This window comes from Drosophila simulans, chromosome 2R (assembly GCF_016746395.2).
Source record: "Drosophila simulans strain w501 chromosome 2R, Prin_Dsim_3.1, whole genome shotgun sequence".
NCBI classification, from domain to species: domain Eukaryota; kingdom Metazoa; phylum Arthropoda; class Insecta; order Diptera; family Drosophilidae; genus Drosophila; species Drosophila simulans.
The window spans coordinates 19,858,705-19,871,312 of record NC_052521.2 but is presented as its reverse complement, the minus strand read 5'-3'; the positions used below and the strand labels follow the sequence as shown (position 1 = coordinate 19,871,312).

The 12,608-nt window shown below is 44.9% G+C and overlaps 5 protein-coding genes and 1 long non-coding RNA gene across 12 annotated transcripts; 2 read left to right on the top strand and 4 right to left on the bottom strand.

Moving 5' to 3' along the window:
- Positions 1–43: 43 nt before the first annotated feature.
- Positions 44–4,496, bottom strand: LOC6735755 (cilia- and flagella-associated protein 61). The gene is made up of 14 exons (XM_002082632.4): positions 4,219–4,496; positions 3,855–4,154; positions 3,649–3,796; positions 3,432–3,595; positions 3,228–3,373; positions 2,880–3,175; positions 2,479–2,822; positions 2,233–2,425; positions 1,881–2,170; positions 1,585–1,821; positions 970–1,532; positions 748–911; positions 449–694; positions 44–397 (listed from the first exon to the last, which is right to left on the bottom strand). Exons 1-14 carry the CDS (start codon positions 4,494–4,496, stop codon positions 44–46), a joined length of 3,723 nt encoding a protein of 1,240 aa, XP_002082668.1.
- LOC6735753 (cilia- and flagella-associated protein 61) lies at positions 4,496–9,436 on the bottom strand. Of its 7 annotated transcripts, XM_044922586.1 has the most exons (15): positions 9,168–9,436; positions 8,794–9,108; positions 8,299–8,592; positions 8,137–8,244; positions 7,950–8,077; positions 7,613–7,893; positions 7,003–7,560; positions 6,663–6,946; positions 6,286–6,522; positions 5,753–6,227; positions 5,653–5,683; positions 5,439–5,602; positions 5,141–5,389; positions 4,874–5,083; positions 4,496–4,819 (listed from the first exon to the last, which is right to left on the bottom strand). In XM_044922586.1, the coding sequence occupies exons 1-15, from the start codon at positions 9,434–9,436 to the stop codon at positions 4,595–4,597; spliced, it is 3,828 nt and encodes a 1,275-aa protein (XP_044778521.1). In that variant the 3' UTR covers positions 4,496–4,594. The 7 variants fall into 7 exon arrangements, 5 of the variants coding, with proteins under 5 accessions (XP_044778521.1, XP_016029118.1, XP_016029119.1 ...); XM_016168751.2 differs by having other exon boundaries at positions 5,653–6,227; XM_016168752.3 differs by lacking the exons at positions 8,794–9,108; positions 9,168–9,436 and having other exon boundaries at positions 5,653–6,227; positions 8,144–8,244; positions 8,299–8,315.
- On the top strand, positions 8,459–9,489 carry LOC27208689. The gene is made up of 2 exons (XR_001600993.3): positions 8,459–8,804; positions 8,889–9,489. It is a non-coding gene; the product is annotated as an uncharacterized LOC27208689 (long non-coding RNA).
- Positions 9,471–10,322, bottom strand: LOC6735752. Its single transcript, XM_002082629.4, has 3 exons — positions 10,194–10,322; positions 10,009–10,137; positions 9,471–9,954 (listed from the first exon to the last, which is right to left on the bottom strand). The coding sequence occupies exons 1-3, from the start codon at positions 10,320–10,322 to the stop codon at positions 9,556–9,558; spliced, it is 657 nt and encodes a 218-aa protein (XP_002082665.1). The 3' UTR covers positions 9,471–9,555.
- A 261-nt stretch (positions 10,323–10,583) lies between these two features.
- LOC6735751 (general odorant-binding protein 68) lies at positions 10,584–11,374 on the top strand. Its single transcript, XM_016181353.3, has 3 exons — positions 10,584–10,650; positions 10,707–11,055; positions 11,115–11,374. The coding sequence occupies exons 1-3, from the start codon at positions 10,609–10,611 to the stop codon at positions 11,321–11,323; spliced, it is 600 nt and encodes a 199-aa protein (XP_016029115.1). The 5' UTR covers positions 10,584–10,608; the 3' UTR covers positions 11,324–11,374.
- A 169-nt stretch (positions 11,375–11,543) lies between these two features.
- LOC6735750 lies at positions 11,544–12,580 on the bottom strand. The gene is made up of 3 exons (XM_002082627.4): positions 12,422–12,580; positions 11,907–12,258; positions 11,544–11,842 (listed from the first exon to the last, which is right to left on the bottom strand). The coding sequence occupies exons 1-3, from the start codon at positions 12,467–12,469 to the stop codon at positions 11,631–11,633; spliced, it is 612 nt and encodes a 203-aa protein (XP_002082663.1). The 5' UTR covers positions 12,470–12,580; the 3' UTR covers positions 11,544–11,630.
- Between the last annotated feature and the right edge of the window lie 28 nt (positions 12,581–12,608).

The following is a 12,608-nucleotide window of genomic DNA, read 5'->3' as shown; positions in this document are numbered from 1 at the left end:
CATTTCGTAGTATTTATGTATGGTAAACCTAAAGTCATACCGCTCATAGATTAAAGACACCCCAATCCTCAGGCAGCGCAAATTCGTGAGTGAAATCCTTTCGATAGGTTCGCACAAAATCGATCACGTTTTCCTCCAGCTTTAGCCTCTGCGTGTTTTCCAGACTGTTCCTGGGATTATTGGTATCCTTGTTGTTCATCAGCAGCATTGAGAGCAGAAGTCTGCGGTTCTTTAACTGCAGATCCTCGAACCTGTCGTGCATCAGGAGCTCTGTCCAGGGTTGTTCAAAGAAATCCAGGAAATTCTGAATCCAGCCAGATTGGAAGCGACCACGCAGATCATTGAGGAGCATAGCGTGCTTGCCACAAAAGTACTCCATAAAGTAAAGTCTCTTCGGCTAGAATAATGCAATAAATTATCTGTATAATAGAGACTACGTACTGCTTACCTTCTTGGTGACGCAGACAATCTCTATGACAATCAGTTTATTGTTAAGTCGAATGCGGCAAAAGTCGCCATCATCGTAGGTAGTCAAGGTCTCAGAGAAGTCGATCGGTAGTTGACCTATAAGCAGGGGCTTTGGTTGAGTGATCTTGATGATCTGATAGCCCATTGGCAGGATTCCCGTAAACATGTACGGCTTGGAGTATCGCGACTGCATCACAACCTTAATCATGTTCAATTCGTAGGCCAGCTAAAGAAGATAAATTTGTACATAGGTACTACTAACTTTAGATGAACACTCACTTTTTCAGCCATTTCTTGCGGACTGCCATAGGTATACTGAAAGTTTGGCTTCGGTATCATGATTACGTTTATACCAGCGGCGAATATGTTGCGATCATTGGTGCAATATCGCGAATTGACCACTATTCTCCTTTCACTTATTTCAATTCCTGCCTCGGAGAGAACTGGGAAAGAACAAAGAATATATTATATGGATATAATTGTTATTCTGATCTGTCTTACCGTTCTCCATGCTCGTACTTATGGTATTGTCATTGTAGTTGACAAAGAGTTCGCAGGGCAGCACGACCTTCTTCTTAGATGGATGCATGATCAGCTCCACCTTCTCAATGTTCATGTTGTCTTGACTCAGAATAAACTGGCTGTAGTTGGTCGATTGGTATATTGTAACTCCCAAGTCAGCTATCATTTCCAGGATGATCGGATCTAGCCGAGAATCCTTTTCGGGAATGCCCAGGTCCTCCATTACCATCGGCACGTGAGGCTGCACATATGTGATGTTCTGGGCCTTGCAACCATGTGTGACCAAAAAGTGAATGCATTCGTATATACACAGATTGTATCCGTAGACTATAATGTTGTATGACTCCATTAACTCGACCATCTCACACACTTTGTGGTAAAAGATAATCCTGTCCAGGCGAGTATTGTTGACCACATAGTTCAAGGGAATCGGATGCCCCTTAAATTCCTTGTCCTCAAACCCGTACCTTGTGGCACCCATCAGCACCAGCTTATCGTAGTACAGATGACAGCCATCCGACAGCTCCACCACCTTTTCTTGTCTAACAAGGGGAATATGTAGATGAAAGTTTAAAACTATATTTAGTCACGCACCTCTTTATACTTTTCATTTCTCCGGAAACGAAACGCACCCAATGCCTCACATCCATCCGCTGCATTGTATCCCTCACAAAGGGATTCACGTTTCCGGTGTCCACATAGCAGTTCCTGCCGTTCGCGCAGTAGTTGCACGAGAAGTCACAATCATATGCTGATTCTATAATTCCGTGACCGACCAGGACCGTGATGTCCACCATGGGCAGGCAGTTGTACTTTTTATAATTAATCAAACTATTAGGCATTAGATGAATCAGTCAACTTTCGTGGGTGTCACGGTTATATAAACTTACTCCTTTGAATTCCAAGCGAAGATAACGGTCCGCAGAAAGGCCATACACGTGCTCGAAAAGCCCACGATAAGCAGGGAATTCTTGCCGCCCATGTGCATTGTGGGCTGAAGATTGTGGCAAAAGAGCCGCATGCGGCTGGTGCAGATATCAACGCTGGCATTTACTGACATCTTTCCCTTCGTTACACGGCGCCTAAAGGAAACGCACTTGTAGTCGAACAGATTCTTCTTCATGCGGCGAGGCTCAACGGGCATCATGTTGTACATCAGATCATTGGGCAGCGAGATACCCTAGAAGTCAAAGGAACCTTTTCAAATACGTTCAAACATTGTGCAACTAATAGATAACCCACACTAAAGTAGTGTATGTAGTACAGTTCTCGGTAATTATCGCATAAGGCAACGGTACGAAGGATCGTCTTGCACCACATCTGGAAAAATGGATGCAGCCTAAACATGACAATCTCGCCACGTTTGTGCGTCAGCGAAAACTGGTCTCTTGGCATCATGAATATCTTGCTTATATCGTCATATACCAAAAAGGGACTAAAAGGAAACATTTATGCTAGTTATATACTTTAGACAGTTATTATTCCCACCTCAGGATTATAAAGCCAACCAACGGGCAGTCGGTATGCTTCTTCGATTGACCACAGCGAATGGTGAAACAAGTCAGATCACACATGGGATCCTCGAGGATTTCCTTTATGATATCCTCAAATATGGACAGGACGTCCTCTGTGTAATTGTCTAACCCTTTACCATCCTCAGATTCATCTTCCGACAAGCTTTCCCTTCTGCGGGCCTGTTTGCTTATCAAGGTTCTGATTTCATCGATCTCCTGGCTTTCGAATCGATGTACGCGGAGTTCCCCAAACAGCGTACTTCGATGCGCGACGAACAAGTTTTCGGAAACGGTGCTGCTCGGACGATGGGCAACTGGCTAAAGGATAACGCTGAAGGAAATTCCAGCGGAATTTCAAATCCCATATTCACTCACCAGAAAGAAGCGGAGCAGCTCCCGCTGGCAAGGACTCGTGGACACGTTGCCCGGCACCAGGGTCACACAGTAATCATGGTCCGGAAAGGCGCTGAACATGGCCGACAAGGAGTAAAACGTGTACTCATAGCGGACCAGTGGATGCAACTGGAACATCTTCAGCAGGAAACCATTGGAGGCCTTTGCCAAGTACTGTAGCCGATTCTCGCTGGTCGATTTCTCGCCATCTGGCAAATCGAAAGAGATCTCCAGTTTGTCCTGATGCGCTGTTATATAGTACGCTCCCTCGCGAAGTTCTAGAAATATTAATGATTATAATAGGGAAAGCCTCGTTACATTTTTACTCACCCTCATATAGGTGCTTGTACTTTTTGAATAAAATATTCCTCGTTTCATCCTGACCATCTGTGTTAATCCTACTCACGTGCGACCTATACCTTTCTTCCATTTGTTTTCTTGTGAACAATTCCTTATACGACTTCAGCTCTACTGAGCTAAATAGAAGTGTAACATTGAAAGAAAGATTTCCAATGGAGTGCATGAATCACCTACATCACTTCGAATCCCACATGGGCGTGCGAAAAACCCGGGGTGTGCCGTACCAAGTTGCCCAAACGTTCCAAGTGATAGTTGGTGGCCAGCATCTCAATATCAAGGGACTGGGATAGCCACATTAGGCCAGCTCCCTTGACGTTATCGGCAATCTCCTCCTCGAACTGCAACATTACATTACAGTCAGTTTCGGGGCAAGGAACACACACCTACGCACCTCAGCAATTATGATCTTATCGTTATGATCGGAATCGGAACCTTCCGCATTCAATAGGTGCTCTGCGATGTAGAAGTCGCCGTGCTTTTTCCGCAGTTCCGGATCCTCGGAATCTATCATTTCGACAATATCGTCATTGTCCTCGGGTCTGGTAATGAAGTAATGAAAAGGAGGAGCGTGGATTACGATTTCTGGGCACAACTTACAGCGCCTTGCGAAAGGACAGAACTGGCATGGTGCTGCGCCGTTGGATCACGATGACCGCCGGCAGATGCTTCTGTTCCGAGACTTTCGAGTACTTTGGGTAGTAGGTCGTGCCAAAGGCCTGAACGGCATCGTATTGGCCTGGCGGGCAATCTGGCGGCTTAACCACTAGCATATAGTTGACCAAGTGCTCGGTGTAGAAGACCTCCAAGATGACCTTTTTGAGCATTTGGCTGTGGCCATCCTTGCAGATGAAGAAGTTAAAAAATATTGCATTGAGCAGCGTGATGGGAAGATCAACGCTATTGGGAAAGATACATCAGTGAGCCTAGAGCTTAGATGCAGATTCATCCAAAAGTGACATACCAAAAGCGAACATTCAGCCAGTGGAGCCACAGATCGTTTGCTAGCACCGGAATATTTGGATGGTTGGCAAACTCGCTGTAGGCCAGCAACAGGTGATACTCCTGTTTATTGTAGACTATCAGTCGCTGCGCCTGGTTTTTAAAGAAAAGTGTGTCCAGTGGTGGCGTTTCCTTCTCCCCAAAGTGCCAAGTGCTTTTGGCGTCATAGAGGTCTTCTATGCGCCGCTGATCCCGAAATCCCGCTGTGGCGATTAATATATTATCATTGCTGCTGGTCATTATATTTTTTATTTTAAATTAGTAAAATGTGTATTTGTATCTGAGCACTGCACATGAAAATCGGAAAGTACACAACCAGACTGCTTTGCATTTGAAAACTATGTTTCACTGAAGTCCGACGACGAATCATTTTCCTCGGTATCCATGTATCTCTCGTAGTCAGCCAGGTCCAATTTGAGAAAGTCTTCGGGCAGGGCGAACTTGTGACGAAAGTCTCTTCGATGCTCCCTCAAGAAGGACAGTAGCTTGAGCTCGATGTAGCGCTTGTTCAGGGTGAAGAAATCCATGTCCGTCAATTCGCCCAAGGCTCCACGACCTGGACGCTGTAAAGGATCAAATAGCAAGAAAAATATATGGAATAACATCAGTCAACCCACTGATAGTGCCGAAATGGCCATGGGGCTGAGCAGCTCCTTATTCTCCGCCTGGAGCTCCTCGAAGTCATCATGCATGATTAACTCTGTCCAGGGCTCCTGGAAGAACTTCAAAAAGCAGTGAATCAAATTAGCTCTATAGCGTGACTTTAACTTGTTCAGGAGCAACTCGTGCTTGCCACAAAAGTACAGCAAGAAGTCCAAATTGCACTCCTGAAGTGACAACATTTATTGGAATTTATTTATTGGAATAGCTCAAAATAGTCTTACTTTTTTTGTTACAACCACGATCTCATCCACCATCATTCGCGTTGATAGCCCCACACGACAGAAGGTTTTGTTCTTATACGTGGTCAAATTGCAATTTACTATGACTGGCAATTGGGAAAGAAGGTATCTCCGAGGCATGGTCACTTTTGTGATGAAGTACCGCAGCGGAAGAATGGCCTGGAAGAGCATAGGCTCAGCGAATCGATCCTCGAAATTCTTGTCCGTGACAATGCCCAGATGATGTAAGATCTAAAAGTAATTGGACATTATAAAATGAATTAAGCGACGACAATCTCACCTTGCGTGCCAACTCTCGTTCACTGACAAATTTATATTGATAGTTGGGTGTGATCCGCATTTTAATGAAGCTACCAGCTGCATAGACATCTGGATCATTGGTCTGGTAGCGCTCGTTTACCAGGATTTCATTACCGTCGAGCTCGATGCCAGAATTTTCTAGCCCTAAGAAGTTCCACTTTTTACACATGATTTTAGCCATTGAGCATACTCACATTGCTTGTGCCGTTGGTGGAGGTGTCCCTCCTGGAAGGAGATAAAGAGGTCGCATTCGAAGGTCATCTGTTTTTGAGTGGGGAAATGCTGAAATATCACCTCCATAATGAAGTCTGTTGACTTATGCAAATTGTAATGGTGGAAGTCGTAGTCCGTGAAGATATTGACTCCCTTCTCCACTAGGATGTCGTCCATGATCATCTGCAAGTTTTTGTCCCAGTAAGGACACTTTTCCTTCATGTCCGCATCCCTTCCAGTGATGCGATGTGGCTGGACGAACACCATCCGCGAACAATCCACACCGTGGCCGATCAGAAAGGCAATGCACTCGTAGGTGTGCAAGTTGTTGCCATACACCAGGACCAGATACGTTCGCGGCATATCCTCCAGGAGTGCTCGAACCTTGTAGAAGAGCAGGAACTTGTTCAAGCGGAAGTTAATCTCGACGAGGTTGCAAGGTCGTCGCGAATACACCGGCACATCTATACAACGGAGAACGAACAGCCGGTCGCACATCAGCAATAGCTTGTCATAGTAAATTTCGCAGGAATCAAGCTTAACAAACTTTTTATCTCTATGGATTTTGAAGGCACTGTTAATCACTAGGTTCCATAAGTTAATGACTACCCTACCTATCGACCTTTTCGACCTTTCCTGGCACAAAATGCACCCAGCTTCGCAAATCAATCCGCGTGCAACAATCTCTCACGTAGCATGACTCATTTCGGTACGAAAGATAGCATCCTTGGCTATTAGTGCAATAAGGACACTTGAATAGGCTGTCATAGTCCGCCTCTACAATGCCCGCCCTGCATATCACAGTCACTTGAAGCCTAGTCAAGCAGGTGAAGTTTTCCGAGTTCTTGTGGCTAATGAGAAATTTCCAACATATTATATATATATTATGGAAAGAATCCAGCTTGTAGGCTCATATTTGAAATGGCAATCATAAAAGTAGCCAAACATTGTTATCCCATTGTAGCTAATATACAGTAAACCCTATACTTACTCCTTGCTATTCCATTGAAACACGAGCTGTCGCAGAAAGGCCTTCGTCACTGCACTGAATCCAATGATGACCAGTTTTTGGCTATTGGTAAACCACTTAACCGGGTTGAGTTTGTGGCGATAGATGATCATATTATCCCTGGAAAAGTTTGGTGGGGGTAGATTCAGCTTCTTCCTCGGTTTTTTATGATCCGCCTGGACCCTAGTAAATACCGGAACCTTTTTAATGGGCTTCGGCTCTACGACCATCATCATTTTTTTCAAGTCGTTGCTGTACTTATAGCCCTATAGAGTAATTTTATCAAAAGTAAATACTCATTTCCAGCGCACTATTCACTTACGTCGACAGAATGAATGAAATAATAGTCGTAAAAGCTTGTCTTCCTGGCCAAATCCCTAAATATCAGACCGGCACTGACCAAGAAAAGAGGGTGCAATCGCAGTGATATGATCTCGGCCCTTCGTCGATTCAACTGATATTCTTGCCTGGGAAGATGGTAGTGTTCAAAGAGCTTGTCATGGTTGTGGAACTCTCGCACGATCACAAAACCAATCGCCGTGTTTTCCCTAACGGATCTCGTGGAGATCCCACACCGAATCGTGAACACCGCGAACTCACTGAACTCGTTCTCCAGCACATCCTTCATGATCGCATCGAGCACATGGAGCTCGTGCTCCAACTCCTCCCGCTCGTTCACCTTGGAGCAGTACGAGAAGCTGCTGCTGCTTGAATTAGGAGTTTGTGTACTACTAGGCAAGTTCCCAAGGGCCAAGTTGTGCACATGTGCCACGTCCTCCTTTTCCAATTTGTACAGACTTATCTCCCCAAAGATGGTGCTGCGATGTGTTATGAATACATCGTCCAGGCTGGACAGACTACTTGGCCGTGACGCCACTGGCTGTGGTTTGATAATTATACTATTTCGTTGGCTCAAATGAAGTCTGGCCTACCATAAAGTACTGCATCACCTCCAGATAGCTCTTGCTCGCCCTGTACTTCACGGACATCAGCATCATGCAGTAATCCCTGTCCGGATAGGCGCTAAAAATCGCCACCATTGCATTGAAGAGGCGTGGCAGAGGGAAATCCGGCCGTGCCACAATGCACCTGAGAAGGAAAACGTTTGATGCCGCCGCCATGGCCGCCGGACCCGCGGGCTCTGTTCCGGCCGGATATATGAAATTAATCACGCTTTGTTCGTGCCGCAAATAGTAATCGGTGCTGTGGAGTTCTAGATGATAAACCAATGTTATGTTCCGAGCATCCGGCATTCGCGGTACAACTCACTCTCAAGAATGTACTTGAACTTGGAGTAAAGGCATTCGCGCATGTAGAACTTATTTTCATTCGCCACGTTAGTATCCACAATTGTGCCGCCTATGGAGCTGACCTTCATCTTACCCAGGCTGGCCACGCTGTTGAGAAATATTAATCAGTGTGGATATTTTCCTTACAAATGAATATATAATCACACCTCATACCGCTGTCAACCCTCTGCAGTCCTCCCAGAATCGTCACCGCATCCAGATCTTCCAGGGCATCTGCGGTGAACATGCTGGCCTCCGCCCTTCGCTGCACCGATCTGCAGGACACTCGGTAAGGAATTACTCTTTCCGCACGCAAAGCCATCACTTACGACACCGTCATCGTCTCGTAGTGGAAGGACCTTCCATCGGCTGGCTTCACCAGATTGCCGAATTGTTCCATCTGGTAGTTGCGCACATAGAACAAAATGTCTATATCCGAGGACAGCCACAGGAAGATGGCCATTTCTGACTGCTCGGACTGGTTGATTGTTTCGGCCACAACCAGCATACTCTTCGGATTCTGTCCCATTACCTCCTCGGCAATGTAGTAGTCGCCCAGCTCCTCTCGCATTTCTGGGTTCTCAACCTCTTGCATTGCTATAATATCGTCGTTATCTTCGGCCCTTCATGGGAAATATTTAAAACAAAAGAAGAATGTTATTGCTTAACAATATCTAATAGTTAAAAAATCTTAGTAGGCGATATCAATTTCAGACAAACTGATTAGTAGTCTGCTGCCTTTTAAGAGGCACTTGAATATCAAAATTTCAAATGCTATTTTAGATACTTCATAGAAACAAGGAGCATAACAGAACAGAGCTTACAGTGCTTTCCGGTAAGAAATCCTCGGCAGAAGGACGAACCTATCCACAATGTACAGGGACTGTGTGTTGTTATTTTTATCCATGCTATATTCCAGCGGGTAAAAGACCTTGGATATTTTTTCCAAATCATCGAAGGTTTCCACAAAGTGGATGGGTTGTGGCATGTACGGACTCCTAACAGCGATCAGAAACCACACCCTGCTTTCCCTGTAGAGCACATCCTTTATGATCTCAACCAGAACCGTGGAGTGTTCGCTCTTATAGATGCAAAAGTTGAAGAACAACGCATTCAGCCAGCTAATGGACATGGATAAGCTAAAGAATATTTGTGAAAGAGATGATATGTTTAACGTTTTAAGGCCTGCTATCAGTACCAGTATCTGGTGGACAACCATTCCAACCAGCAATCCGTGGGCAAAGCGGCGATGGAGGGATAGTTGCGGAACTCGGCATAGGCCACCAATGCGGAGGACTCAGTGCAAAGAGCCAATATCCTGTAGGTCTGATAGGAATGGAACAGGGAGTCCTTGCCACGAAATTTCGGACGGATATTGCCGAACCACTTGACACCTGGCGATCGAATCAGCTTGTTGAGTCCATCCTGGTCTCCCGCTTGAGCCAAGCGAATCTGAAACTGATTCATCAGTGCGAATAATTTATGTTTGGTGTGTGATTAAAACAAAAAAACATACTGCGTTTATGGGCTTAATTTTATTACATGACATTTTGGAGTTTTAAATTCAGTTATTTATTTTCGTTATTTTAGGCTGGACTCTTTGTGGGCAATGTAATTCCATCTATTTGATAGCATTCGGCTTTAGCATTTTCGCACAGATCCTTAGTTCCTTCCTTGGCAGTGCCCTCCCACCGGAAGTAGGGACACTCGTGCTTCTGATGGTAGTCGCTGATGCACATGAATACCATCAATAGGTAGGGGCGACAGGCTCCTTTCAGGAGCACCTTGGCCCCAGGACTGGCCTTCAGAAGGTTGTAGACCCCGACTGCATCCTTGCGACAGAAGTCGAACATGGCAATGTGATAATCCTTCTCCTTGGGCCGGTCCACAAAAGTCTTTTCTGCATCCAGCTTGACCATCTTCATGTTGATGGTATCACTCTTGCCGATGTACTTCTTCTGCTTGTACAGGCACTCCACAAAGCACTTAAGATACAAATATTTATTTTATAATTTATATATAACGTTTTAGTTACCTACCGATAGAAACCTCAGGGTCTTGCCCATGTCAGCGTCTCCATCCACTGGCAACTTGGGTGAGTGTATAACGAAGCACTTGACCAGGTCGTCCTCTTCCCCTATATAAAGCTCAGAACAGCAGCCAGCTCTCTAAATTGAATTTTTAAACTTAATACGTTTGCTGTTCGGTTTTAGAGTAAGCTCACCGATGTGTTACACTTATCCGCAGTCAAATCACCTGAAGATGTGGCAACTGCAGTAGCTTCCTCATTATCCTGGGCCTTTGAAACGGCCACCAGAATTAGGAACGTCCAATAACAAACAATGTTGACCATTGCTTTTCGAATGTGATTAATTTACCATGGTCATAACATTTATAAAACCATGCGTGCTCATCATTTGGATAAATGAATTTAAACCCAAATTGGATTGCTTAATTAAATGTAACAAATGTCCATTGTAATGACTGGAATTAAATGAGCGGAAAAAGAAACATTTGCAGACAGTCTGATGGCCCGACATTTGGCAAATTGGCAGCGATTTCCTGTTTTAATTTAAATGATATGTGGGTAACTATATAAGCAGTCGAAGTGGGCTGATTTTGGTATAAACGGCGGAGCAATGAAGTGCACCATTTTATTGAGTTTTTTCAGCCTGATTTGGGTGAGTTCTAGGAATGGAATTCCCACTGTTCATATATAAACAAATACATGATTTAGTTTGCTGGTGGAATTAAAATTGATTGCGAGAATACGGAGGCCATTAACGAGGAGCACATTCACTACTGCTGCAAGCATCCCGATGGACACAATGATCTAATCGAAGGATGTGCCAGGGAGACCAACTTCACGCTGCCCAATCAAAACGAGGAGGCCCTGGTGGACATCACGGCGGACCGCGCCATCCGAGGCACTTGTTTTGGCAAATGCGTCTTCGGCAAGCTGAACCTGATGAAGGACAATAGCCTGGACATGGATGCAGTGAGAAGCTTGTTCACCGAAAGGTTCCCCGACGATCCGGAATATGTCAAGGAAATGATCAACGCCTTTGATCACTGTCACGGCAAAAGTAGCAGTAGTAGTTATTTTAGCAAGGACTTCTTGGCTAACTGATATTTTTCTCCAAAGGTGAGGAGAACACCTCCATGTTCCTGTCGAAGCCCCTCTTCAAGCAAATGTCCAAGCAATTCTGCGATCCGAAGTCTAGTGTCGTCCTGGCCTGCGTCATCCGCCAGTTCTTCCACAACTGTCCGGCGGATCGCTGGTCCAAGACCAAGGAGTGCGAGGACACCCTGGCCTTCAGCAAGAAGTGCCAGGACTCGCTGGCTACTTTGTGAATAATGAGAATACCATTCTACTGCAATAAAGAACATTAAATTTACAATTTACGAGATTCGTATTATTTTGTTTAGACAGAAAAAATATGATGCATTCAGAACTATTCTGTACATAACGATGTGTTAATGGTTGGATAACAATAAGTCCATTTAATTAAATTTATTGTTGATTTAGCATTTAATCACCCACCATTACTTATGAACCATGAAAACACATAAGTTGAGAGCTATTGTTTTTCTTTAATCATTGAAATCATTTCGTTTCTCCAATTAAAATGTATTTCCTGGGGGCAGGACTTGAAAGTGCTTACATAGTAGTCAGCACATCCTTGCACTTCCTAGCGAAGGCCAAGGTTTCCACGCACTCGGTGGTATTTGACCAGCGACTCGCTGGACAATTGTGGAAGAAGTTGTAGATGACGCAGGACATAATGATACTCGAGGTCGGCTTACAGAACTTGGCGGTGGAGAAGGCCCTAACAATTGGAAGTGAAAGGAACTTTTCGGTGGCCTCTTCAGCTAAAATGTGGGAGTGAAAAATTAAATTTTAAACTATGTCGATGATTATGTTGTATGAGCTCACATTGTGTGTGGCATTTTTCGTAGGCATTCAGCATTTCAGTCGCATACTCCGGATCTGTTTGATGGTACCGCTTGTAGTACGAGCGCACCTTGACCATATCCAGGGTGTTGTTCTCCATAAGATTGTAGTGATCGAAGACGCACTTGGCCCAGCAGGTGCCGACCATCGCCTGGTCCACGGTCACATCCACGATGGCCTCCTCGGTGGGACTGGGCAAATGGAAGTTGGTCTGCTTGGCGCAAGTTTCCGTGACTTCGTCGCGGCCATCCTGATGTTTGCAGCAGTGGTGGATGTTCTCCTCGTGAATACGCTCCATGTGCCGGCAGTGAACTCGGACAGCCACCAGTCCATTCTGTATAGAAACATGCACATAGGATTTAAAAGGAGCTCGAATACGGATCCCCGATTGACCTTGCTTATTATGTAAATCCGATCTAGTGCAGATAATCCATTAAAACCACCCTCAAACATTACCCAATCCAGAACAAATTGAAAACGGTGTTATGAGTACTTACCAAGAGCAGTGATATAATCACACAAATCACGAAGCCAGTTCTCAGCATGATGACAGCTTTCCAGCGGTTCGGCCTCAGTTTTATATGTCAAATGGTTCCCCTTTGATGGACAGCCCTAATGGCGTTTTGCACTGTTCCGCATTAATTTAATTCGCATCCATTATTATGGCAACAAACCTGGCGACGG

Coding starts and splice junctions, on each gene's coding strand:
- LOC6735751 (XM_016181353.3), top strand. CDS start 10,609: ATGAAGTGCACCATTTTATTGAGTTTTTTCAGCCTGATTTGG. Junction 10,651..10,706: donor GTTTTTTCAGCCTGATTTGG/GTGAGTTCTAGG, acceptor TACATGATTTAG/TTTGCTGGTGGAATTAAAAT. Junction 11,056..11,114: donor TGATCACTGTCACGGCAAAA/GTAGCAGTAGTA, acceptor TTTTCTCCAAAG/GTGAGGAGAACACCTCCATG.
- LOC6735755 (XM_002082632.4), bottom strand. CDS start 4,496: ATGACCAGCAGCAATGATAATATATTAATCGCCACAGCGGGATTTCGG. Junction 3,374..3,431: donor CATGTGGGATTCGAAGTGAT/GTAGGTGATTCA, acceptor ACTTCTATTTAG/CTCAGTAGAGCTGAAGTCGT. Junction 2,823..2,879: donor AGCTGCTCCGCTTCTTTCTG/GTGAGTGAATAT, acceptor GTTATCCTTTAG/CCAGTTGCCCATCGTCCGAG.
- LOC6735752 (XM_002082629.4), bottom strand. CDS start 10,322: ATGGTCAACATTGTTTGTTATTGGACGTTCCTAATTCTGGTGGCCGTT. Junction 10,138..10,193: donor CGGATAAGTGTAACACATCG/GTGAGCTTACTC, acceptor AATTCAATTTAG/AGAGCTGGCTGCTGTTCTGA. Junction 9,955..10,008: donor AGACCCTGAGGTTTCTATCG/GTAGGTAACTAA, acceptor TTGTATCTTAAG/TGCTTTGTGGAGTGCCTGTA.
- LOC6735753 (XM_016168751.2), bottom strand. CDS start 9,436: ATGAATCAGTTTCAGATTCGCTTGGCTCAAGCGGGAGACCAGGATGGA. Junction 8,245..8,298: donor TACGAGACGATGACGGTGTC/GTAAGTGATGGC, acceptor AGTGTCCTGCAG/ATCGGTGCAGCGAAGGGCGG. Junction 6,947..7,002: donor ATTTCATTCATTCTGTCGAC/GTAAGTGAATAG, acceptor ATTACTCTATAG/GGCTATAAGTACAGCAACGA.
- LOC6735750 (XM_002082627.4), bottom strand. CDS start 12,469: ATGCTGAGAACTGGCTTCGTGATTTGTGTGATTATATCACTGCTCTTG. Junction 12,259..12,421: donor TGATTATATCACTGCTCTTG/GTAAGTACTCAT, acceptor GTTTCTATACAG/AATGGACTGGTGGCTGTCCG. Junction 11,843..11,906: donor CGAAAAATGCCACACACAAT/GTGAGCTCATAC, acceptor CCCACATTTTAG/CTGAAGAGGCCACCGAAAAG.